This window comes from Schistocerca cancellata, chromosome 3, assembly GCF_023864275.1.
Source record: "Schistocerca cancellata isolate TAMUIC-IGC-003103 chromosome 3, iqSchCanc2.1, whole genome shotgun sequence".
NCBI classification, from domain to species: domain Eukaryota; kingdom Metazoa; phylum Arthropoda; class Insecta; order Orthoptera; family Acrididae; genus Schistocerca; species Schistocerca cancellata.
In genome coordinates, this window is record NC_064628.1 from 656,251,094 (window position 1) to 656,277,831 (window position 26,738).

General features: G+C 38.8%; 1 protein-coding gene across 1 annotated transcript in view; it reads left to right on the forward strand.

Moving 5' to 3' along the window:
- Positions 1-1,642: 1,642 nt before the first annotated feature.
- The window catches only part of LOC126175613 (uncharacterized oxidoreductase MSMEG_2408/MSMEI_2347-like), a 51,332-nt gene continuing 26,236 nt past the window's right edge, over positions 1,643-26,738 (forward strand). The window contains exons 1-3 of the mRNA XM_049922496.1: positions 1,643-1,874; positions 1,953-2,033; positions 23,114-23,221. Coding sequence (XP_049778453.1) covers positions 1,814-1,874; positions 1,953-2,033; positions 23,114-23,221 — 250 coding nt within the window. The 5' untranslated portion in view covers positions 1,643-1,813. The remainder of the gene's footprint in view (positions 1,875-1,952; positions 2,034-23,113; positions 23,222-26,738) is intronic.

The window sequence follows — 26,738 nt, forward strand, 5'->3', positions numbered from 1 at the left end:
GCTATGGCCTCAAACGGCGTAAACATTGATGATTTAGCCTTAATTAAACTTAGTACTTTCTTTAAAATCCTTGGTTGACACTTAAACTGGTTTGTCCAATTTGGAATGTTGGATGACGTCGTGAAGTATAGTTTTTTTCCTCTTTAGGTGAGCTTATGATTTTGAAGATAAAGCTCTCAGAGTAAGAGCATCTGCAATGTCCTCTGGACTCTACTTTACATTTTTTTTACTACATCTGCCAACGAATTAATCCTTGAGTGAAACACTGAGACATTATAGACTTAGATCAGATGTGCACTCAAACGAAACCAGAAATAGGAACTTACTCAACATTCCTTGGACTCTTTTAAGTAAGGTCCAAAATAATACCGAGTTAGGTGGCGCGGTGGTTAGCACACTGGACTCGCATTCGGGAGGACGACAGTTCGAACCCAGGTCCGGCCATCCATGTGTTCGCAAAGTATTTTTCAACAATTTATCACTTGAAAAAGGGGCAGTACATGAAAATGAATTTAAAATAGTAGTAGATACATAGTTGAAAGAGACAGCATTTTATAACATGAATGAATTTGTATTTATTGAAACAAGATGATCTTTAATTATAAATGTGATTTAACAAAGAATGTTGTACTTTACAGCATACAACATAATTTGTGATATCTGTGTAACAGAAATCGTATGATGAGTACAATATAATATGTGTATGTAATAATATTTATATATATTTACCATTTGTATAATAAAATAATTCATAGAACAGAAAACTTTTTTTTTTACAGGCAAGTAAATCAGTTCAATTGAATAACCTCATTACTTACTCTGTCCATCTTCTATAAAGAAGCTGCGAATTTTTGCTCCAGTAAACATTTTGCTCTCTTCACAATAGCCAATTCTTCCTCAAAGTCCTTAATTACTTGCTGATGGTTTATAACGACCGAATCAGAAGGAATTTCTGTTTTAATTGACTTGTCCAGTTTTGTTTTCTTGGAAAAGAAGACTTAGAATGTTTTGAGAGCCCTCTTCCGTACTGCTAGGTGTGTGTGAAATCTTATGTGACTTAACTTCTAAGGTCATCAGTCTACTGCTAGGTATTTTTGGGATGGAGTTACATCTGACTTCAGCAACTTCCTTGTAGGTAAATCCAACAATTCATTTTGCATGTCCCGTTTGTAATCCTGCGGACGAAAATGTTCGAAATGTATCCTTGTGTTCTTAATATTGATCATGTCCACTCGCTTACAACAAGACAACCATTCAAGTTGCAATTCAAAATCTTTTGTAAACCAGTGGTAATGAATGCCCTCGGTTCTAGGCTCAAAGTTAATGCACTTAGCAAACGCAGAGTACGATGTGTTTTTGCTTATTTCACTCTGAAAGTAATGCTAACAATTGAGAAGATTACAAAAAAAAAGAAAATATTGCTTCTTACTGGGATACGCAACATGTCACGATTTTTACACAAGCAGGCGAGAACACAGCGCTACAAACAACAGCGCGAAATATATTTTTTTCTGTCCCTCAGCAATATGTCACTGGCTGTGAAATCATAACGAGTGCGTGAATACGGCTCCTGATTTCTGTATTGCGATTCGATAGTTCAAAGATCCTACTCACATTTTGTCACAATAATCTCTACGTCACGAGCTCATTGCTTTGTTGTGATTGAAGGGTAGCTTCGTGGTCGCATTCGAAAATCTAAATAAATATACTCTTGTGATGTGGCGCGTTTCTGAATGGTAGAAGTAGAACTGAGTACAATTTCAAGAAGATTTCAGCCGTAAATAACGAAAAGTTTTAAGTACACCTCCGTGTCATGGATGTCCAAGATTATGTATACAAGTTAAATACAGGACGAGAGTTTCCCATGGTTGGATGTAAGAATAAAACTTGAGTGACTGTAAGGAGTGGCGTTGATTTATAATACCTGCTATCAGTTCTTTGTTCTATTTCAGTTGGCACATATAAAATAAAGGGAAAAAATCTAATATACAGCGTAATTGATGCTGCACTCAAAGCTGGATACAAATCTATCGGTAAGATGTTAAAAACTTTTGAATAATATACTGATTCTTGTTGTTGTTGTTGTGGTCTTCAGTCCTGAGACTGGTTTGATGCAGCTCTCCATGCTACTCTATCCTGTGCAAGCTTCTTCATCTCCCAGTACCTACTGCAACCTACATCCTTCTGAATCTGCTTAGTGTATTCGTCTCTTGGTCTCCCCCTACGATTATTACCCTCCACGCTGCCCTCCAATACTAAATTGGTGATCCCTTGATGCCTCAGAACATGACCTACCAACCGATCCCTTCTTCTGGTCAAGTTGTGCCACAAACTTCTCCCCAATCCTATTCAATACTTCCTCATTAGTTATGTGATCTACCCATCTAATCTTCAGCATTCTTCTGTAGCACCACATTTCGAAAGCTTCTATTCTCTTCTTGTCCAAACTATTTACCGTCCATGTTTCACATCCATACATGGCTACACTCCATACAAATACTTTCAGAAATGACTTCCTGACACTTAAATCTATAGGTACTCGATGTTAACAAATTTCTCTTCTTCAGAAACGCTTTCCTTGCCAATGCCAGTCTACATTTTATATCCTCTCTACTTCGACCATCATCAGTTATTTTGCTCCCCAAATAGCAAAACTCCTTTACTACTTTAAGTGTCTCATTTCCTAATCTAATACCCTCAACATCACCCGACTTAATTCGACTACATTCCATTATCCTCGTTTTGCTTTTGTTGATGTTCATCTTATATCCTCCCTTCAAGACACCATCCATTCCGTTCAACTGCTCTTCCAAGTCCTTTGCTGTCTCTGACAGAATTAAAAGTTTTTATTTCTTCTCCATGGATTTTAATACCTACTCCGAATTTTTCTTTTGTTTCCTTTACTGCTTGCTCAATATACAGATTGAATAACATCGGGGAGAGGCTACAACCCTGTCTTACTCCCTTCCCAACCACTGCTTCCATTCATGTCCCTCGACTCTTATAACTGCCATCTGGTTTCTGTACAAATTGTAAATAGCCTTTCGCTCCCTGTATTTTACCCCTGCCACCTTTAGAATTTGAAAGAGAGTATTCCAGTCAACATTGTCAAAAGCGTTCTCTAAGTCTACAAATGCTAGAAAAGTAGGTTTGCCTTTCCTTAATCTTTCTTTTAAGATAAGTCGTAAGGTCAGTTTTGCCTCACGTGTTCCAGTATTTCTACGGAATCCAAACTGATCTTCCCCGAGGTCGGCTTCTACTAGTTTTTCCATTCGTCTGTAAAGAATTTGTGTTAGTATTTTGCAGCTGTGGCATATTAAACTGATTGTTCGGTAATTTTCACATCTGTCAACACCTGCTTTCTTTGGGATTGGAATTATTATATTCTTCTTGAAGTCTGAGGGTATTTCGCCTGTCTCATACATCTTGCTCACCAGATGGTAGAGTTTTGTCAGGACTGGCTCTCCCAAGGCCGTCAGTAGTTCCAATGGAATGTTGTCTACTCCGGGGGCCTTGTTTCGACTCAGGTCTTTCAGTGCTCTGTCAAACTCTTCACGCAGTATCGTATCTCCCATTTCATCTTCATCTACATCCTCTTCCATTTCCATAATATTGTCCTCAAGTACATTGCCCTTGTATAGGCCCTCTATATACTCCTTCCACCTTTCTGCTTTCCCTTCTTTGCTTATAACTGGGTTTCCATCTGAGCTCTTGATGTTCATACAAGTGGTTTTCTTATCTTCAAAGGTCTCTTTAATTTTCCTGTAGGCAGTATCTATCTTACCCCTAGTGAGATAAGCCTCTACATCCTTACATTTGTCCTCTAGCCATCCCTGCTTAGCCATTTTGCACTTCCTGTCGATCTCATTTTTGAGATGTTTGTATTTCTTTTTGCCTGCTTCATTTACTGCATTTTTATATTTTCTCCTTTCATCAATTAAATTCAGTATTTCTTCTGTTACCCAAGGATTTCTACTAGCCCTCGTCATTTTACCTACTTGATCCTCTGCTGCCTTCACTACTTCATCCCTCAAAGCTACCCATTCTTCTTCTACTGTATTTCTTTCCCCCATTCCTGTCAATTGTTCCCTTATGCTCTCCCTTAAACTCTCTACAACCTCTGGTTCTTTCAGTTTATCCAGCTCCCATCTCCTTAAATTCCCACCTTTTTGCAGTTTCTTCAGTTTTAATCTACAGTTCATAACCAATAGATTGTGGTCGGAGTCCACATCTGCCCCTGGAAATGTCTTACAATTTAAAACCTGGTTCCTAAATCTGTGTCTTACCATTATATAATCTGATTGTATTATACGATAAAGTTGCTAACAGGAAGTACGCAAGCATCGAGACCAAAAAAGTGGTGGCCCAGCACTATTCTTAACATAACAGGATTTTATTTATTTTGTTAAATGGATCAAAACGTAAGTCACAGAAACTCAGTTCAGAAATTGGGGAAAAGAGGGTAGGTTTGCCAATGTTGCAGCTTAATATACATTGGCTAAGTTTGTGGTTTACGTGAGATGTTTAGCGACAACTCTATCAACTGTCTCAGTTGAGAAAATATTATTAATGAGTTTTGTCTTGGAGGATACGGGTGACTGCAAGTGAGTTTATCATATGATTTTCACCAGTCAACAACAATCCGTCTGAAGTGTGTGTGCCTACCTGCAGACTGAGTTTCAGAAATGAGTTTCACACCTGTGTGACAGAAATATGTGACAAATGCAAGAGATGCTGCAGCTGATTGAAGAAAATGTCTAGGCTGCATCAAACATTTTTCTAGAATAAATAAATTACTTTTCCCTAACGTTGTTATATAAACAGCCTGATGTCAATAAAGCTGATGACCTAATTATTGAAATTTAGGTATATGCATTATAAATGGGATGTAGCCTACTTGAGAGACTAAGGCACTCCCTCGGAAAAATGGAAAACCGTATGTCAGAATATTCTTATTGGTGTCTGTAATGCTTAGAGCTATCAAAGCAAGGCAGTGATGTGGAGAATATAACAGTTGAGGGCATGAGTCTATCACATTTCATAGAAGGTGGTCATTGCACAATAATTCACTGTAGCTGGAATAAAAAGTTTAAATTGATTGTGTCTTCTTATTTGCAAATTAGCTAATTCATTAAACTTGTAAAAAAATTCTCCGTTTCATTTACTTATTCTGAATTAGTTGAGTTTGTTTTGTTCTGTAGATCATATTCATAGTAACTACTGTGATGAGCAGTTTGTCAATTGCGCAAAAATTGTTCACATTTATTAATTGTTCACATTTATTAAAAATATACAGGGTGTCTTAAGAGTGTGATTAAGTACAAGATATGAATCTTGTCTGCCTGGGAGTATAACGTGAATTAATAAGGCCGAGAATGTTATGTACTATAGTACTGCAGCCACATGTGAACATTTGCTTTTGAGGGCCTTGATGTTCTTCATTATTTCCAGTAGGATGAGAGAAAAATTTTAATGCCATTAAGTTTTCTCTGCGTTGCTTCTTCAGCTTGTTTTACATCTTGCTTTATTTGCATCAGTATTCTCACCTGTCGTTAAAAAGTATTTATTAAAAATGATCTGTTTCACTTGGACCATGTCTTATTATGCTGGTATTTTTTTTAATAGAAATAATATTCTCTCCTGTGACTTCTTTCTCTTTCTCTGCTTTAACAATTCCATATTGATTTAAATTTATTGTTTTAGCTATTTATTTCAGACATGTGTACTAGTGTGTTTACTTCTTAATTTTTCTTACTGTGATGTAGTATTATATAAAATCAAACTACCTGATCATTTCTCATTCGAGCTGTTTTGCAGGTGCCATTTTTTCATTCTGAAAGGCTCTAATACCTTTAAGGATTTCATTCAGGTCTCCTTTGTAGCTGTATTAGGGAACCAAAATTATATCTTTCTGAGCTCAGCATCTCACTCGTCATGAGGGGATGCTGAATTAGCATTTTCAGCATTGTTGAAGGAAGATTGCCGGCCCGGTTGGCCGAGCGGTTCTAGGCGCTTCAGTCCGGAACCGCGCGACTGCTACGGTCGCAGGTTCGAATCCTGCCTCGGGCATGGATGTGTGTGAAGTCCTTAGGTTAGTTAGGTTTAAGTAGTTGTAAGTTCTAGGGGACTGATGACCTCAGCAGTTAAGTCCCATAGTGCTCAGAGCCATTTGAACCATTTTGAAGGAAGATTTGTGGCAGCCCCTTCATATGTGGTGGTGTGTGTGCAGTGAGTGTCAATAGGCAATGAAAAGCATCAAATAGTTTCCAGTCGTATCAAACTGAATTGTTCCAAGTACATAAAAATATAACAAAATTGTATGGTATGTATGAACTCAATGAGGTAGTGCATTTGTTAAGAAACTGGCCTTGTATTTTGGAAGGTGGAGGCTCATTCTCTATTATGTGGCCATCCTGTTGTATTTAATTCTAAATCACTTCAAGATTATGTAGTAATAGTTACTTTAACAAGCCCAAGGCTGTCCATCTGTCTTAAACATATGTTTATACCTTTATGTGCCTGTGTATATTGCTTATGGGTTTTCTCAGATTAAACTGAAAACTGCTATTCATTATCAAATGATCCTTTGGCAAGTAAATTACTGTGCTTTGTTAAGTCACCACGGATGAATAAAAATGACCAGTGTCAGGCATTGCTGTTTATCTAGTAACACAAGATCTAAGCTGTACAAAAACAGTAACACACGATCCCTGTACACTGTAGGAAACAGAATGATGAGCAGCTCAAAATAAAAAAAATACACTTTAATCCATATACGTACAAGGTTTGTGTAAAAGTAATGAGTCCTAAAGTTTTTGGATGCTACTGTATGTCCCAGTGTACTCACTCCAGATAGCTTCAATGGAGGGATTCGCCGCCTTCAAAATTCACCTGGTATCGTTTTGCCCATGAGCTTCCATATGGTTGGTATCATAATTTTAGTGTACCCCAGTATGTAGGCTCAGGTGAATCTCAGAACACAACATTCTACTGAACAGTGTTACGCCATCAAATTCTGTGTGAGACTTGGCAGATAGAGACATTGACCATGATGCAGAAAGTGTTTGCAAGTGAAAACTTATGAAAAGCTGCTGTTTTGAGATGCCATATGTGCTTTGAAGATGATAGAGTGTAGAAAATGAACCCTGAGCAGAAAGCTCAACCATGAGGACATTGTGCGATTGTGTGTGTGATGGATGTGAGGGATAGACTGTGACTTCATAGACATGCAGAGAAGACTGAAGAGTAGGGTCAACTGAGTGAGACCAGGCTTTGCTTGCAGTAGGATGTTGCATCATGACCAACTGCACTACTTTGTGGTCAATGACTGTCTATTTGAAACAGCATCACAGTGCTTGCCCAACCCCCTCCAGTCATGAGGGACCCTAGTGGAGTTTTATCTGTTCGCTTGAGTGAATATAACTCTCAAAAAATAACATAATGAGGCTTTAGCTCAGGTCAAACTGACTTTGATATGCTGCTTGAAGTACATTCCGGAAAATGACTTCCAAGATACAAACATCTCAAGAAACCTGACTTCCATTGTGCTTTCCAAGTGTGGGAAATATGTTGGTAGAAGTGTGTTGACAACTGAGGGTCCAATTTTGAAGAGTTTTAATTGTTTGTAGTGATATTTTCAATACATTTTATCCAGAATACGGATTCCTTACATTTATACAAACCCTATATATAAACACATTATATAAGAATCTCTTGTATATTCTAGTAATTGTTAAATTTTCTTTTTATTTTGTTGTCTGAAGTGTATAGTGAATGTGTAATTTTGTTTGTATAACATAGGTCTCACATCTATTGAAGAAAAGTAACGCATGGAACCAGTAATGTAATTTTTTTTTTAAATAGCCTTACGCAGCTTTGGTGATGTAAATTACTTATTGTTTTGGACAGATCTTTGTGTGATCATAAAGATTTATTGCCTGCACTGATGTAACATATTCATTAGCAACAAAAGACCTCCAAGAATCCATGTAATGAAATAAACTAAGAACCAAATGAGGTAGTGTGTTTGTTAAGACACTGGTCTCAAGTTCAGAAGGATAGGTGTTTATGTTTTGTCTGTCCAGACAGATATCAAACATGAAGGAAAACACTGCTCTTCCAGTTTTGTACTGTTGAAATTACATTGCCTTTGATAAAAGAAGGGCATCAACAAGAAATATTAGGCTGGTACATAAGCTTGTAGCATTTTTGTTTTGCTTATTGGTATCCTGGTTGCTATGATTTTATTTGTCAATTGTCATTTTTTACTTTTAGTTCACAGTTCCTATCTGAGTTTGCATATTGTCATTTGGAGATAGTGAGTGGAGTTGTGGATGCTAGAAAATGGAGTGCCAAATGAGGAAATCAGAACATTACTGGCATATCCTTCTGATTGAGTTCCACAGAGAGGTGACATCACTGGACACAGCCAGAAACACTTATACCATGCATGGGGATAAAGCCATTGGACAGAGCACAGCAAGAAAATGGTTTTGTTGTTTTAAGGAGGATTGGTTCAGCGTTAGTGAATCTCCATGTTCAGGAAGACATTCAGGATTTGATAAGGATTGTTTAAATGCATTAATCCGCAGTGATTCATCTCAGTGTACTTGAGAACTGGTAAATGTGAACAACTGTGATCATTTCATCATCGTGCAGCATTTGCTTGCAGTGGGGAAAGTTAAAAAAATCAGGTGTGTGGGTACCTCATGCTCTAACGTAAAATCGCAAGAATCTGTGGGGTCCCGTATGTGCATCTCTGTTTACTCGTCATCAATTGGCTCATGAACAACACTGACCATTCCTGTCCTGTATCATTTCTGGTAGTGATAAATGATGTCTTTATGCTAAGAAAGGAATGTTTGAATCCAAACAAATCCAACAACTGCCCTATACAAAGAACTGTCCGCATCCACAAAGGATAATGTTTTGCATATGCAGATCAGTGACGATGTGGTGTACTACGAATCGCTTTCCCAAATAGTAACCATCACTGCTGACATTTATTGCCAACAATTAAGACACCTTGCAGAGAGAATCCAAGAACCACAACCAGGAAAATTGTATGTGGTGATGCTACTCCATGATAACGCTGACCCGCATTCTGCTAGATTGACAAAAAACACTACTGGAGTTAAATTGGGAGGTCATTCCACACCCACCTTATTGACCTGATCTTGGATCCTCAGATTTTCACCTTTTCTGCTCTCTATCGAACAACCTTCAAGGAACTTCCTTTCCTGATAAAAATGCACTCTGAACATGAGTTCTTCTCTTCAAAACCGTATGATTTCTTCAGTCGCGGAATCAAAAAGCTACCCCAGTTTTGCCAGACTATTGTAAATAGTAAAGGAGAATGTATTATTGATGACTAAAGTGTGTGATGTGTATCTGTCATGTTTATTAAGCTTATGGATAATCACTACAAATCATACAATGTAGGCTTTCACAGCCAGTGTTGTCTTCAGCTGAAACTTCTGGGCTAAGTAGTCGGACGACCTCAGAAGGTGTCTCCCGCAGATGGTGACGAAACGTTTGGTGGAACTTTCATACATCGACCACAGCCCCTCAGCCTGGAAGTTTCAACTGAAGAAACACTACAAACTTGTGCACCATTCCAGTAATAAACACCGTAGAAAACCACAGTACTTGGATGTTAAATTGGAAAAGCAGTACAGCAGAGCTGCTACTCTGAGTAGGTCCAGTTACTCTTATCATGACAATAACCGACCATTCAGATCTGAGTTTTCTGCAGTTTTCTTAAATCAATTCAGACAAATACTCTAAATCAAACCAACATTTGATGTGACCACTGCCTATGTGTTTTATTTTCTTAACAAACAGAATAATGACAGCCATAATGAGGACACTCCTACATACAGTGCAAGTGTGTTATTTGCACATAAATGTATACAGTTGAGTTAATCCTTGTAAAACTAGCTGTATAATATGAATTTATAAATTACTGGCAGTGGAAGGCATTTTTTACCCTTGAATAAATGACATGGATGCCGTGGCATCAAAAGAAAATAGCCATAACTAAATATCTGATCTGCATCTACTAAACATAATTATTTTGAAATCAGAGGAAAGCTTTCCATAACAGTTAATACCAGAGCTGTTATTTAACTGCCATTTTCAGGCAGCAAAATAATTTCTGACATAGTGCACAGTTACTGGAACCAAAAGCAAGTTTATTTGAATCTTTTTAATTATTTTCTACCATGCAGCAGTTAATGCTGTCGTAAATCAGGAGATTATTAGCTGAACTTCATTCTTTCCAAGAGGTAATTTAACCTTTTCTTTTTTATGGACTACAAACCACCATCCAACATGCTTTCCTGAACAGAATTAAACAAGAATTTTCTTTACAGCCTCCTCCACATCTTAAAATGATTAAGTGACTGAAAAACTTGATTGGCTGTTCACTCAAACTCTACCATTTTGTAGTTCAAGGTGGTAAAAAGGGCGCACTACGAAGTAGGAAATTGTGTTCATATTTAATTGAAAATCTTTTTAATTCCCTTTATAATACAAGAACAGAATTGGCCTTCCGTCTCTGCACTTTTTGCACTGGCAAAACCATTCTAAACCCTAGCTAATTGCAGTGCAGACAGCATAATAAATAAATCCTTTGTTGAGTGACTTTCATCACATTTGGAAAGAAAAAAAGAGGAGAAAGAAAAGGGAATCCCACTTCTCATGTTGGCTGAGTCGGAACTATATCCCACTTAAACAGAAATAATCATTGTACTTTAAATCCAGTGCCAACCTGTCCTAAGCAAGACAACCAGGTTATTTCTAGTTGTAATTTGTCTCTCTGTGGATCATTGGGAACCTATCATGAATTTCCCACACTCTAAAAGTAATCTTGCTCCTCTATAATATTAATTGGCAGGGGTTTAATGTTATCAGCCTTTGCTTTTGTTTGTAAATGGGCAGTTAAATTGACATTCCAAGCACTGCTTGCATCACTGCCAAAGTTTGTATGCCCTAGCTGTTAGCTACTGGCTCACATATGGCTCTGCCCAACAACCATAAGTGTATACTAGAGCCAGTATGCTGCAGTTACTGCTATTGCTTTTCTTCTGCATACGTAATTAGTATTTTTTTAAGTACACAAATTCAAAGATATAACTTCAGCTCCTGAGATCAGCAGATTCTCATTGTAGGAATATCTGCAAAACTACTGCCACTACATGGTAGGCCTTCATTCATCTTCGTGAGGGTAAAAATGGTAAAAGTTCATGACACTGCCAGTTTCAACTTCTTAATATATAATATTAACTTTAACATTATGAATTTTGCCACAGAACCAGGACAACTGTTAATCAAATCTACTGCGTGCAGAGAAGGAACAGTGTTGAAAGCAGTGGACGGAAATTGATGGACACCATAGGCAATGATGTCATTGAGTATCTGCTGCACCAGATTCACAAAATTTTACCATTACTTTCTCATTTGTTTTGTGTTAGGAATAGAAAGTTATATCATCTATACTCTACAAGCCACTTAACAGTGTGTGGTGGACGGTGATTTGTGTACCACTGTCACTTCTCCCGTTTTCTGTTCCAGTGTGAATGGGTCTACATCTACATGATTACTCTGCAATTCACATTTAAGTGCTTGGCAGAGGTTTCATCGAACCACAATCATACTATCTCTCTACCATTCCACTCCCGAACAGCACGCGGGAAAAACGAACACCTAAACCTTTCTGTTCGAGCTCTGATTTCTCTTATTTTATTTTGATGATCATTCATACCTATGTAGGTGGGGCTCAACAAAATATTTTCGCATTCGGAAGAGAAAGTTGGTGACTGAAATTTCGTAAATAGATCTCGCCGCGACGAAAAACATCTTTGCTGTAATGACTTCCATCCCAATTCGCGTATCATATCTGCCACACTCTCTCCCCTATTACGTGATAATACAAAACGAGCTGCCCTTTTTTGCACCCTTTTGATGTCCTCCGTCAATCCCACCTGGTAAGGATCCCACACCGCGCAGCAATATTCTAACAGAGGACGAACGAGTGTAGTGTAAGCTGTCTCTTTAGTGGACTTGTTGCATCTTCTAAGTGTCCTGCCAATGAAACGCAACCTTTGGCTCGCCTTCCCCACAATATTATCTATGTGGTCTTTCCAACTGAAGTTGTTCGTAATTTTTACACCCAGGTACTTAGTTGAATTGACAGCCTTGAGAATTGTACTATTTATCGAGTAATCGAATTCCAATGGATATCTTTTGGAACTCATGTGGATCACCTCACACTTATCGTTATTTAGTGTCAACTGTCACCTGCCACACCATACAGCAATCTTTTCTAAATTGCTTTGCAACTGATACTGGTCTTCGGATGACCTTACTAGACGGTAAATTACAGCATCATCTGTGAACAACCTAAGAGAACTGCTCAGATTGTCACCCAGGTCATTTATATAGATCAGGAACAGCAGAGGTCCCAGGACGCTTCCCTGGGGAACACCTGATATCACTTCAGTTTTACTCGATGATTTGCCGTCTATTACTACGAACTGCGATCTTCCTGACAGGAAATCACGAATCCAGTCGCACAACTGAGATGATACCCCATAGGCCCGCAGCTTGATTAGACGTTGCTTGTGAGGAACGGTGTCAAAAGCTTTCTGGAAATCTATAAATACGGAATCAACTTGAGATCCCCTGTCGATAGCGGCCATTACTTCGTGCGAATAAAGAGCTAGCTGCGTTGCACAAGAACGATGTTTCCTGAAACCATGCTGATTATGTATCAATAGATCGTTCCCTTCGAGGTGATTCATTATGTTTGAATACAGTATATGCTCCAAAACCCTACTGCAAACCGACGTCAATGATATAGGTCTGTAGTTTGATGGATTAATCCTACTACCCTTCTTAAACACTGGTGCGACCTGCGCAATTTTCCAATCTGTAGGTATAGATCTATCGGTGAGTGAGCGGTTGTATATGATTGCTAAGTAGGGATCTATTGTATCAGCGTAATCTGGAAGGAACCTAATCGGGATACAATCTGGACCTGAAGACTTGCCCGTATCAAGCGATTTGAGTTGCTTCGCAACCCCTAAGGTATCTACTTGTAAGAAACTCATGCTAGCAGCTGTTTGTGTTTCAAATTCTGGAATATTCCATTCGTCTTCCCTGGTGAAGGAATTTCGGAAAACTGCATTCAATAACTTTGCTTTAGCGGCACAATCATCGGTAACAGTACCATCGGCACTGCGCAGTGAAGGTATTGACTGCGTCTTGCCGCTTGTGTACTTTACATAGGACCAGAATTTCTTCAGATTTTTTACCAAATTTCGAGACAATGTTTCGTTGTGGAACCTATTAAAGGCATCTCGCATTGAAGTCCGTGCCAAATTTCGCGCGTCTGTAAATTTTAGCCAATTTTCGGGATTTCGCGTTCTTCTGAACTTCGCATGCTTTTTCCGTTGTCTCTGCAACAGCGTTCGGACCTGTTTTGTGTACCACGGGGGATCAGTTCCATCTCTTACCAATTTATGAGGTATAAATCTCTCAATTGCTGTTGCTACTATATCTTTGAATTTGAGCCACATCTCGTCTACATTTGCATAGTCAGTTCGGAAGGAATGGAGATTCTCTCTTAGGAAAGCTTCTAGTGACACTTTCTCCACTTTTTTAAATAAAATTATTTTGCGTTTGTTTCTGGTGGATTTGGAAGAAACGGTATTGAGCCTAGCTACAACGACCTTGTGATCACTAATCCCTGTATCAGTCATGATGCTCTCTATTAGCTCTGGATTGTTTGTGGCTAAGAGGTCAAGTGTGTTTTCACAACCATTTACAATTTGCGTGGGTTCGTAGACTAACTGCTCGAAATAATTTTCGGAAAAACATTTAGGACAATCTCGGAAGATGTTTTCTGCCTATCACCAGTTTTGAACAAGTATTTTTGCCAACATATCGAAGGAAGGTTGAAGTCCCCACCAACTATAACCGTATGAGTGGGGTATTTATTTTTTACGAGACTCAAATTTTCTCTGAACTGTTCAGCAACTATATTATCGGAGTCTGGGGGTCGGTAGAAGGAGCCAATTACTAACTTAGTTCGGCTGTTAAGTTAACCTCCACCCATACCAATTCGCACGGAGTATCTACTTCGACTTCACTACAAGATAAACCACTACTGACAGACACAAACACTCCACCACCAATTCTGCCTGATCTATCTTTCCTGAACACCGTCTGAGACTTCGTAAAAATTTCTGCAGAACTTATTTCAGGCTTTAGCCAGCTTTCTGTACCTATAACGATTTCAGCTTCTGTGCTTTCTATTAGCGCTTGAAGCTCAGGGACTTTCCCAACACAACTACAACAATTTACATGGGAAAAATGATTGCTGGTAAGCCTCTTTGTGTGCTCAATCTCTCTAATTTTTATCTTTAAGGTCTTGGTGCAAGATACATATAGTTGGAAGCAATGTACTGGTTGACTAGTCTAGGAATGTGTGCTCTCAGAACTTTACAGTAAACCACACTGTGATGTAGAACACCTCTCCAGCAGCACCTGCTACTGAAGTTGGCTGAGCACCTCCATGACACTTTCATACTTACTAAATGAGCCTGTAATGAAACACATTGCTCTTCTCTATTTCCTCTTCTCAATTCTATCTGGTACAGATCCCATTGGTCAAATGAAGGTTTTGTAAGCTACCTCCTTTGTGATTAGACTAATACTCCTGAAGATTCTTTCAATAAATCTCAGTCTGACATCTGCCTTGCCTGCAATTAGTTTTATGTAGTCGTTCGAGTATAAATTGCTTTGTACACATACTTCTAGATATTTTATGGATATGACTGTCTCCAGTGATCTGCATTTTTGTAATGGTACAGTAATGGGTATTTCTGCTTATTTATGTACGATATGTTACATTTGCTTATTTTGAGGATCAGTTGCCTATTCCTGGACCAAGCATTGATCCTCTGCAGATCTTTCTGCATTTTGATACAGTTTTCTAGCAATGTGACTTCTCTGTATACAACAGCGTCCTGTGTGAAAAGCCTTTTCAAACTTCTGACGTTATCCAATGGGTCATTTACATATATTTTGAAAATTAACAATCAAATAACACTCCCTGAAGTTACAAGGGTGGTTTGGAAAGTTCTCGGAATGGAATAGAAAAAAAGTACTTACATCACTGAAACTTTTTTAATTTTTCAATGTAGTTTCCTTGTAGATTAATGCACTAGGTCCAACGATGTTCCAGTGCGTTGATCTCATCTCAAAAATGAGTTTCCTCCAGGCCTGCAAAATAGTTGTCAACTCTGTCTATCAGTTCTTCGTTTGAAGTGAATCTTCATCCACCAAGAAAAATTTTCAGTTTTGGGAAGAGATGGAAGTCTGATGAAGCCATATCAGGTGAATAAGCTGGGTGTGGAAACAATTCATACTGTAGTTCATATAATTTTGCCATGGCAACGGCACGTGTGCGGGCGCACATTGTCTTGATGGAAGGTAACTTTCTTGCTAAACCTGCCCTTTTTTCATGTATTTTTTGATGCAGTTTCTCCAGGAGGTTAGCATAATATTCTCCACTAATTGTTTGCACAGTGGGGAGGTAATCTACTAACATAATCCCCTTCACATCCCAGAACACTGATGCCATGAACTTTCGTGCCGAAGGAATTGTCTTTGCTTTCTTTGGTGTCGGAGAATCAGCATGTTTCCACTGTTTTAACTGTTGTTCTGTCTCTGGGGTATAGTAGTGCACACAAGTTTCACCTGTGGTCACAAAGTGACACGAAAAATCATGTTTGTTTCTCCTAAAATGAGCCAAACATTGTTCCGATATGTTCATTCTCTTGCGTTTTTGATCCAGCGTCAAGGGTCGTGGCACCCATCTTGCAGATAATTTTTTTCATTTCTAATTCTTCAGTTAAAATGTGATATACCTTTTCAGATGACATCTGGCAAGCGTGAGCAATTTTACGCATGTTCAATTGATGATCCTCCATGACCATTTTGTGCACTTTTGCAATGATTTCTGGAGTAGTGACACATAGTGGCCAACAACTACGTGGATCATCATCTGAGCTCTCCTGAACAAATTAAAATTCAATTGTCCACTTGGCAACAGTTGAATATGAAGGAGCAGAGTCCCCCAGCATGAATGTTCTTTGCTTTCATACCTTTCTTTATGAAGTACTTAATCGCTGCTCGAATCTCTATTTTTTCCATCTTCACAAATCACTACATGGGAACAACAGAGCCACATTACTGCCACATCTCTCTTGCAAGAGCACTGATGTGGCATGTGTTTACAGGTAACAGTCCAATGAATATCATGTGAACAACTCATTGCACTAGCGCTGACCTCTCGTGGTGATTCCAAGAACTTTTCGAACCACCCTGGTACATTTACATCTGAAGATTTCTTTGTGTTGAGAATTATATGTTGTGTTCTGTCCGATAGAAACTATTCAATCCACTTACACAGATGGTCCATCCACCCATATTTTGTTTGTTTGGTGACGTGCAGAACTGCACCAAATGCTTTCCAGAAGACAAGGAGTGTGGCATCACCTGGACACTGGTGTCTACTGCTTTCTGGGTCTTGAGGATGAAGCGGCTGAGTTAGGTTGATCGTTGTCTTCAGAACCCATGCTGATTCATTCAGTGTTCTGTTTTCAGAAATGTCGTAATATGTGAGCATAAAACTTGTTCCAAAACTGTACAACAGACAGATGTCAGAGATAAAGGCCTACAGTTTTGTGCATATTTTTGATGACTCTTCTTGGAAATGGGAATGACCTGTGCTGTTTACTAATCATTAGGAACACTTTGCTCCTCCAGTGACCTAGGGTATACTGCTGCCAGAAGAGGAACAAGGTCTTTCACAAACTCTATGTAGAAAGTTATTGATATCTCATCAGGTGCAGTGGCCTTCCCTCTGTTGAGTGATTTCAGTTGCTTGTCTCTTTCACAGTCACGTATTTTGATGTGTAATTTTGACATCTGTATGACGATTTAGAGAAGGAACTACAGTGAATCCTCCTCAGTGAAACAGTTTGGAGAAAAAGGTGTTTAATATGTTGCTCTTCTCTGTGTCAGCTGCTGTTTCAATGCATTATGGTCAACCGGTAGATAGAATTTTACTTTGAAAAATGCTGAATGCTTCACGCATAGCTGTCCTTGTGCTGATTTTGGCTTTTTTCAGTTTTTGTTTATGTGTGAAGAATTGGCTGTGTTTAAATTTGCAGTGAAGCTCTCTTTGCTTTCATAGCAGCTTGCTAACATGACTGTCAAACCATGGTTGGTCTTTCCCAATTTTATGAAACGTTGCTTGACACCATAAGTGTTTGTGGGGACTTCAATGTAGATTCTCTGAAAGAGGGTAATAGGAAAAAAGACCTTGAAGTATTACTCGTTTCTTTCAATTTGACACCCGTTATTGACTTTCCTACTCGGGTGGTAAAGGATAGCAGCTCACTGATAGATAACTTCTTTATAGACCAAGATAAGTTTAACCAGGTAAATGCTCAGCCTGTTGAGAATGGTCTGTCTGATCATGGTGCACAGCTAGTTACAATATATGACATAGCTCCATTCAGCAGTACTAAACAGTCCTCCAAAGTAGTACGTTCAGTCAACGATTTAACAATTGCAAATTTCAGGGAAAGCCTACATCAGTTAGACTGGGATGAGGTTTACCATGAACCTGATGCCAATTTAAAATATAATTTATTTCATGACACTTTTGTAAATGCATTTGAAAACTGCTTCCCCAAGAAAATAGTTAAATATACTCGTAAGAAACCATGTAACAAACCATGGCTTACTAAGGGTATAAAAATATCTTGTAACCGGAAAAGGGAAATGTATCTTACAGCAAGAAAGAGTAGTGACCCAGAAACTATAAAACATTATAAAAACTACTGTGCTATATTAAGAAAAGTTATTAAAAAATCCAGAAGTATGTGTATCATGTCTGAAATCAGCAACTCTGATAATAAAATTAAAACAATTTGGAATATTATTAAAAGAGAAACAGGTCAACCAAGAGCACAGGAAGACAGTATTACCATCAAACTGAATGAAAACTTTACGAACAAAAAGTCAGAAGTTGAAAATATTTTTAATAATCATTTTCTAAATGTTGTGGATATAGTAGGATCCAGGTGTTTTTTAGAAGATGCTAGGCAGTTAATGAAAGAGGCCATACCTATGCAATTTAATACAATTGAAATCTCACCCACTTCTCACTCTGAAATTAGGAAAATAATAAATTTGCTTAAAAGCAAAAACTCACATGGAAGTGATGGCATTTCCAGCAAAATACTAAAAGCTTGTTCTCAACAGATAAGTAAGATTCTCAGCCACCTGTGTAATAGCTCTCTGGAACAGGACATTTTCCCTGATAGACTGAAATATGCTATTGTTATACCTTTGCATAAAAAAGGGGATAGATCTGATGTCAACAATTACCGTCCAATCTCCCTTCTAACAGCTTTATCCAAAATTTTTGAGAAAGTAATATATTCAAGAGTAGCTTCGCATATCTGTAAAAATGAAGTACTAACAAAATGTCAGTTTGGTTTCCAGAAAGGTTTTTCAACAGAAAATGCCATATATGCTTTCACAAATCAAATTTTGAATCATCTGAATAACCGAACACCACCCATTGGGTTTTTTTGTGATCTCTCAAAGGCTTTTGATTGTGTAAATCATGAAATTCTGCTAGACAAGCTCAAGTATTGTGGCATGAGTGGGACAGTGCACAAATGGTTTAATTCGTACCTAACTGGAAGAGTGCAAAAGTTGAAATAAGCAGTTCTCATAATATGCAAAGATCAGCACATTCCTCAACCTGGGGAACTATCAAGAATGGGGTTCCACAAGGGTCGGTCTTGGGTCCTTTGTTGTTCTTAATATACACTCCTGGAAATTGAAATAAGAACACCGTGAATTCATTGTCCCAGGAAGGGGAAACTTTATTGACACATTCCTGGGGTCAGATACATCACATGATCACACTGACAGAACAACAGGCACATAGACACAGGCAACAGAGCATGCACAATGTCGGCACTAGTACAGTGTATATCCACCTTTCGCAGCAATGCAGGCTGCTATTCTCCCATGGAGACGATCGTAGAGATGCTGGATGTAGTCCTGTGGAACGGCTTGCCATGCCATTTCCACCTGGCGCCTCAGTTGGACCAGCGTTCGTGCTGGACGTGCAGACCGCGTGAGACGACGCTTCATCCAGTCCCAAACATGCTCAATGGGGGACAGATCCGGAGATCTTGCTGGCCAGGGTAGTTGACTTACACCTTCTAGAGCACGTTGGGTGGCACGGGATACATGCGGACGTGCATTGTCCTGTCGGAACAGCAAGTTCCCTTGCCGGTCTAGGAATGGTAGAACGATGGGTTCGATGACGGTTTGGATGTACCGTGCACTATTCAGTGTCCCCTCGACGATCACCAGTGGTGTACGGCCAGTGTAGGAGATCGCTCCCCACACCATGATGCCGGGTGTTGGCCCTGTGTGCCTCGGTCGTATGCAGTCCTGATTGTGGCGCTCACCTGCACGGCGCCAAACATGCATACGACCGTCATTGGCACCAAGGCAGAAGCGACTCTCATCGCTGAAGACGACACGTCTCCATTCGTCCCTCCATTCACGCCTGTCGCGACACCACTGGAGGCGGGCTGCACGATGTTGGGGCGTGAGCGGAAGACGGCCTAACGGTGTGCGGGACCGTAGCCCAGCTTCATGGAGACGGTTGCGAATGGTCCTCGCCGATACCCCAGGAGCAACAGTGTCCCTAATTTGCTGGGAAGTGGCGGTGCGGTCCCCTACGGCACTGCGTAGGATCCTACGGTCTTGGCGTGCATCCGTGCGTCGCTGCGGTCCGGTCCCAGGTCGACGGGCACGTGCACCTTCCGCCGACCACTGGCGACAACATCGATTTACTGTGGAGAGCAATTCGGCGGTACGTCCACCCGGCCTCCCGCATGCCCACTATACGCCCTCGCTCAAAGTCCGTCAACTGCACATACGGTTCACGTCCACACTGTCGCGGCATGCTACCAGTGTTAAAGACTGCGATGGAGCTCCGTATGCCACGGCAAACTGGCTGACACTGACGGCGGTGGTGCACAAATGCTGCGCAGCTAGCGCCATTCGACGGCCAACACCGCGGTTCCTGGTGTGTCCGCTGTGCCGTGCGTGTGATCATTGCTTGTACAGCCCTCTCGCAGTGTCCGGAGCAAGTATGGTGGGTCTGACACACCGGTGTCAATGTGTTCTTTTTTCCATTTCCAGGAGTGTATATTGATGACTTGCGATTCTATATTCATGAAGAGGCAAAGTTAGTTCTCTTTGCTGATGATACAAGTATAGTAATAACACCTGACAAACAAGAATTAACTGATGAAATTGTCAATAATGTCTTTCAGAAAATTACTAAGTGGTTCCTTGTAAACAGACTCTCACTGAATTTTGATAAGACACAGTACATTCAGTTCTGTACAGTAAATGGTATGACGCCATTAATAAATATAGACCTTAATCAGAAGCATATAGCTAAGGTAGAATATTCAAAATTTTTAGGTGTGTCCATTGATGAGAGATTAAATTGGAAGAAACACATTGATGATCTGCTGAAACGTTTGAGTTCAGCTACTTATGCAATAAGGGTCATTGCAAATTTTAGTGATAAACATCTTAGTAAATTAGCTTACTATGCCTATTTTCACTCATTGCTTGCATATGGCATCATATTTTGGGGTAATTCATCACCGAGGAATAAAGTATTTATTGCACAAAAGCGTGTAATCAGAATAATAGCTGGAGTCCACCCAAGATCATCCTGCAGACATTTATTTAAGGATATAGGGATATTCACAGTAGCTTCTCAGTATATATACTCTCTTATGAAATTTGTTATTAACAACCAAACCCAATTCAAAAGTAATAGCAGTGTGCATAACTACAATACTAGGAGAAAGGATGATCTTCACTATTCAAGATTAACTCTAACTTTGGCACAGAAAGGGGTGAATTCTACTGCCACTAAAGTCTTTGGTCACTTACCAAATAGTATCAAAAGTCTGACAGATAACCAACAAATATTTAAGAAGAAATTAAAAGAATTTCTGAATGACAACTCCTTCTACTCCATAGAGGAATTTTTAGATATAAATTAAGAAAAAAAGAAAAAAGCCATACAAAAAAATTATAAAAATTAAAAAATAAATAAATAAAAAAGTTGTTATATTAACTTAATTATGTTGTTAAATTAACTTAATTATGTAATGTATTGGAAAATTTGACTCGTTCCACATCTTTACCAAATATCGTATTCATGGTCCGTGGAACTAGTATTAATCTAATCTAATCTAATCTTATACTCATTGCACAGTACTGGTCTTGAACTTTGTCCTTTGGTGCTCAACATTGTCAGTGCTGGAGACTAAAATTTCTTGTTGATCGCTCAGTTAATTTATCTGTTTCTAGATGCTCTTGCTAAGCAAGTTGGGAAAAGGGACGTTTACTGAAAGTAGATTTCACTGCACTGTACCAAAATGAAAACAATATTGCTCACTGAAACCATGAAAAAAATACCACTTTTAAAATTTGTGTTTCATTTAATGAGCTTGAAAACTCGTATTGTTGTAAGTGACAGTCTATAATGTGACAATACTTAGTTACAGCATTCTTATCATCATCATCATCATTATCATCATCAATTGAGCTAAAGGAAAAATTTCCAGACTTAGGGAAACTATTTTCTTCTCTCATACTAATGTGTTGGAAAGAGTTCAAAAATTTATCTAAACTGTAATTACTATGTTTTTTAGAGAATGATTTTAATCTAAAAGTTGAATGTAACTTCCTTGCTACATCTCATGGGGGCTGTTGTGGGATTTGGGGATGTGATACAGTGAAACGTATAACTAATAGTCAGGTCCAGACATTAGACTGTAACCTGTGTATAAGACATTTATACATCTGCACGAAATTTGTTAAATGAATAACAGTCCTGTTTGCACCAGTTATGGAGTTTCAGGATTGTGCACTTTCCTTTTACTGTAAAAGCATAATTTTTTGTGGGGGGGGAGGAATAGCTGAAACAAAACATCGTGTTGACATATCTGCAAATCCCCCATCTGTTGGCTGTTCACTCCTATCCATCTGTTAGTGAAATGATCTTAACTGAGATACATAGCTATGGGCCAGCCAGTGTGGCCGAGCGGTTCTAAGCACTTCAGTCTGGAACCACACGACTGCTAAGGTCGCAGGTTCTAATCCTGCCTTGGGCATGTGATGTCCTTAGGTTAGTTAGGTTTAAGCAGTTCTAAGTTCTAGGGGACTGATGACCTCAGATGTTAAGTCCCATAGTGCTCGGAGCCATTTGATGAACATAGCTTTGGCAGAATGAGGTCAGCAAACATTTAATTTTGATGAAAATGATGTTTTGAACATTATTGCAAAACAACCACAAGTTTTCTTCCTGAACTAACAATGAAAATACTAGGTACTATACTTTTGTTTCTGTATTTCAAAGACAGTGTGTTTGTTTTTTGTAGTTACTTATTGCTCAAAATTACTTTCAGACCATCTGTCTAAAGTGGTGTGCTGTCACTAATTTATGTATTTAGTGTTTAGTTTGACACGAAACTATTCATTGTAAATATTTATGCCCCCACCAAAGGAATACTGATCACAACCGTCAGATTATTAAACAGCTATAAGTGTGGTGTATTTAAAAGTGTTGCTTCCATTATGAGTATGTAAATTGTGCTCAGTTTCACATTGCCATCCAAGTTCAGTTTTTTAAATTCAGTTTGTCTTTAGCATTTTCAATATAAAACAAACACATTTTTGTGACACGCTTAAAGAATGGGTATTTGTATACTACCTTCTACATATTTAATATTTTTGCATGTGTATTCTGTGGCGGTTAGGAAGTGCTCAATGTTTATCTTGTATTTTCGTTAACAAAAATAAACGTGTGTAATTAATTTAAGTGTAACATTGGGATCCTCTCCAAATGTCTCAATCAGAAGCATGGTGTGGTCTGATTCCACCGATATTTTAAAATGTGTTATCTTTATTTCAGACACTGCTGCAGTGTATGGCAATGAGGAGGACATTGGCTTAGCACTTAAAGACTTACTGCCAAAATACAACCTGAAAAGAGAAGATATATTTATCACAACCAAGTTAGGTAGATAAATGCATTTTGTTTATAAGTAACAAACAATAAATCTATTCATAAATCCAATTTTTAAATGTCTAATTCCTATTACAGGAAAGCTAACCAGAGAGCAAACTCAATTTTTATGTAGAATGGAAAGTTAGGTTAGATTGGCATAGTGGCTCCCCGAAAAATCTTGATTGTGGTGTCAGAGTGATTGCATTTGTTATTGATGTCATTTGCTCTGTTTTTAATACACGTCAGATGATAATTATCTATGACTTCTGCTGCCTATTTGGTAGTGCCATTTCTAACTTCAGTCTGAATCAGTCATAACCAATGTTGGTGACTTATTTAAAGTGTACCAGTATTTCTTTATGAATAATTAAAACTGCAACGTAAATTCAAAGATTTCATAACAGATAATAGACAAATCTCTGGGTATTTTGATGCATGTTGTGAACATTAGTGACCAAAAAAAGGCACAGGTGCCACGATCATTTAACTCTTATTGAGAAAAGATATGTTAAGTGACAGCATTCCTTTACCAAGGTACTTAGTTGCTTATTACATATCCAGCTTTGCTTGTGCGAATTCTATGCATTCACTCATTTGCCTGTAATAATAATTCAGAATGAGTGCTGCAACTGAACTTTGTTTTATGAGTGAAATAAGTGGGGCATTATGATTATTACCAGGTAAAAAAAATCACATAGTAAATATCATTCATTGTGAATTTTATGCAGTTTGTGGCCAGAGGTGGTGGTGAGGTATCGTCAATCAGTGGTTTCACAGTGTAAAAATCAAAAAACAATGTCACCACAGGCAAGATTTTGTGGAAAGCCATCATGCCCTAGATAGTCATTATGAACTTACTAACTTTATTAAAAACTTTGTGAAAAAAGAAGTTGTTATTGCTTGTTCTCTTGGAAAAATGGCCTGTGTTCAGATAACTAACACTTACAACTAACTTCCAGATGCTGTCACTGGCTGGCTGCAATTCCAGATGGCAGAGTAAAATGAGCTAGTATCAGTACTAGATGTGAAATGTATCTGCACCTGTGACTTACAAGGCTGTGGCGTGTTCATTAACATTCCTAGTTGGCGGCAGTGCTTAAAATGAAAATCTGTTTAGTTTGGCTGCTCAATGATGAAGTGCATTTGGTTTCTGATCAAGTTCCATATTAACAGATAGATGCTCTCTTTGCTAAATTTTGCTTTCTGTTTTTCCCGTGTAACAGATTTTCAGGCTTATATTATGATGAAACAGTCTGCCCACCCCCGATTTTTCAGGACCCGTCTGATACCGTAACTTTACAGGATCAGGTCAAAGCAGAATTAGATTCTCTTCAATCCCCTGATGTTATTTGACCCGTTTCTTCCAGTGAATTATCAGCATCACTGGTTATAGTAAAAAAACCTACCAGTAAATTATACCTCCTTTGCCGCACAATGACAAGCTGTTAACAAAATTATAATTATCGGGGGGACATTATTTTTCAAAAATTGCCTTGTCAGGGGCATATTTACAACTGCTGCTCAACAAGGAATCTAAATGCCTTGTTGTTATTAATACCCTGTTTGGACTTTATCAATACCAGCATTTGCCTTTTGGTGTTGCAAGTGTATCAGCTATTTTTTTCAGTGATTTTTAAAGCAACTTATTGGATCAATTCCAGGCTGCATCGACTATTTAGATGTAATAGTAGCATCTGGTACCTCTACAGAACATTTGCAGTACCTTCATGCTCCATTTTCTATTTTACAGTCTGCAGAGTTACAGTGAAATTTGGACAAGACACAGTTTTTTTAACCACCCATCATTTGCTTGGGTTTTGAAGTGTCACATGTTGGCATTAAACCATTGCACTAGCATATTGATGCTATTGCCGTGTTGCCACACCTCATGTCCATCAAGAAATTACAGGCATTTTTAGGCAAAATTGCATACTACCACAAATTCATACCAGATGCTGCTATTGTGGCATGACCACTCCATGCGTTATTGTGGAATGTATTCCTTCCCACTGGTCCCTGACTTGTGACCAGGCATTCTGGTTGTTGAAAACTAAGCTGCAGTCAGCCCCTTGTTTGGTCACTTTTCAGCTGAGCCAGCACCTTGTGTTAGCAATAGTGCATCTCAGTTTGGTGTTGGCGCTGTCCTTGCTGATAAGTATACACACGGTTCTGAGCGCCTTTTTGCTTATGCCTCTAAATCCTTAAATTCAGCACAACAGCATTATTCTCAGATAGAGAAACAGGATTTGGCAGTCGTCTGCTCTAAAAAAAAATGTCATGTTTTTCTATATGGGTCTAAGTTTCACCAGTTACACATCACAAACCATTGCTGTCTCTTTTTAACCCTTCGGCGTTCCTTCCAGACAAAGCTGCACAATGCGTACTGTTGTGGGCTCTTTTCCTGTCACAGTACAATTATGAGATACATTGTTGACCTACAGTGCAACATGCACACGCGTTTGCCGATTGGTTCAGAGACATAGTCTGATGAAGAGGAATTACTCTGTTTTCATTTAGATATCAAAGCTCCAAATGTTTTTGATGGGTTTCCTACTACTAGCATTAAAATTGCAGCCGCAGATCCTGTTTCAAGTTGTTGTTGTTGTTTTTTTTTTTGTGCAACATGGCTGGCCAGACAAACCTCTGGGCCGTGCCTCTGATCTTTTGAGAAATTACTATGCATTACAAAATAGTCTTTCACTATGCAAGGTTAAATCTGACTTTGGCACATAAAGGGGTAAATTATGCTGCCACAAAAGTCTTTGGTCACCTACCAAACAGCATCAAAAGCCTGACAGATAGCCAACCAACATTTAAAAATAAATTAAAAGAATTTCTAGATGACAACTCCTTCTACTCATTGGCTGAATTTTTAGGTATAAATTAAGGGAGGCGAAAAAAAAAAAATACCAACTTAAACATTAGTGTCATGCAATATTTTGTGTAATGTAATATCTTGTACAGACATCTTTTATTAACCTGACACGTTCCCCATCATTACGAAGTGTCGTATTCATGATCTATGGAACAAGTATTAATCTAATACAACCTAATCTAATTATCCTGTTTTGATGCAGAGTGTTACTGTAAGCTACAGAAAACACCGTTCTTTGGGTTTTAGTCCCATCTGCCTTTCCGCCTGAGGTTATGGTTTTATTACAAGTGGGTCACTGGGGTATGTCACTTACAAAAGCATTGCACGCAGACATGTTTTTTGGCCAGGCATTGATGGGGAAATAAAGTGAGCTGTTGCAGCCTTCCCACAGTGTGCCATCTATCAGGTGGCTCCTTATGCTTCTTTGTCACTGTGGCCTGATCCACAGCAGCCTTGGAAACGAATTCATATTGATTTTGCGGGATCTTTTTGGAAGCTCTACTTGCTTGTTCTTGTTGTAATTGATGCTTACTCTTAAGTTTCCATATGTGGTGCATTGTCTGTCTATTTCTGCAGCAGCAACAATTTCCGCTTAGTCAAAAATTTTTGCACTGGAAGGTCTTCTGTATACAAAAGTTACCAACAACGGCCTCC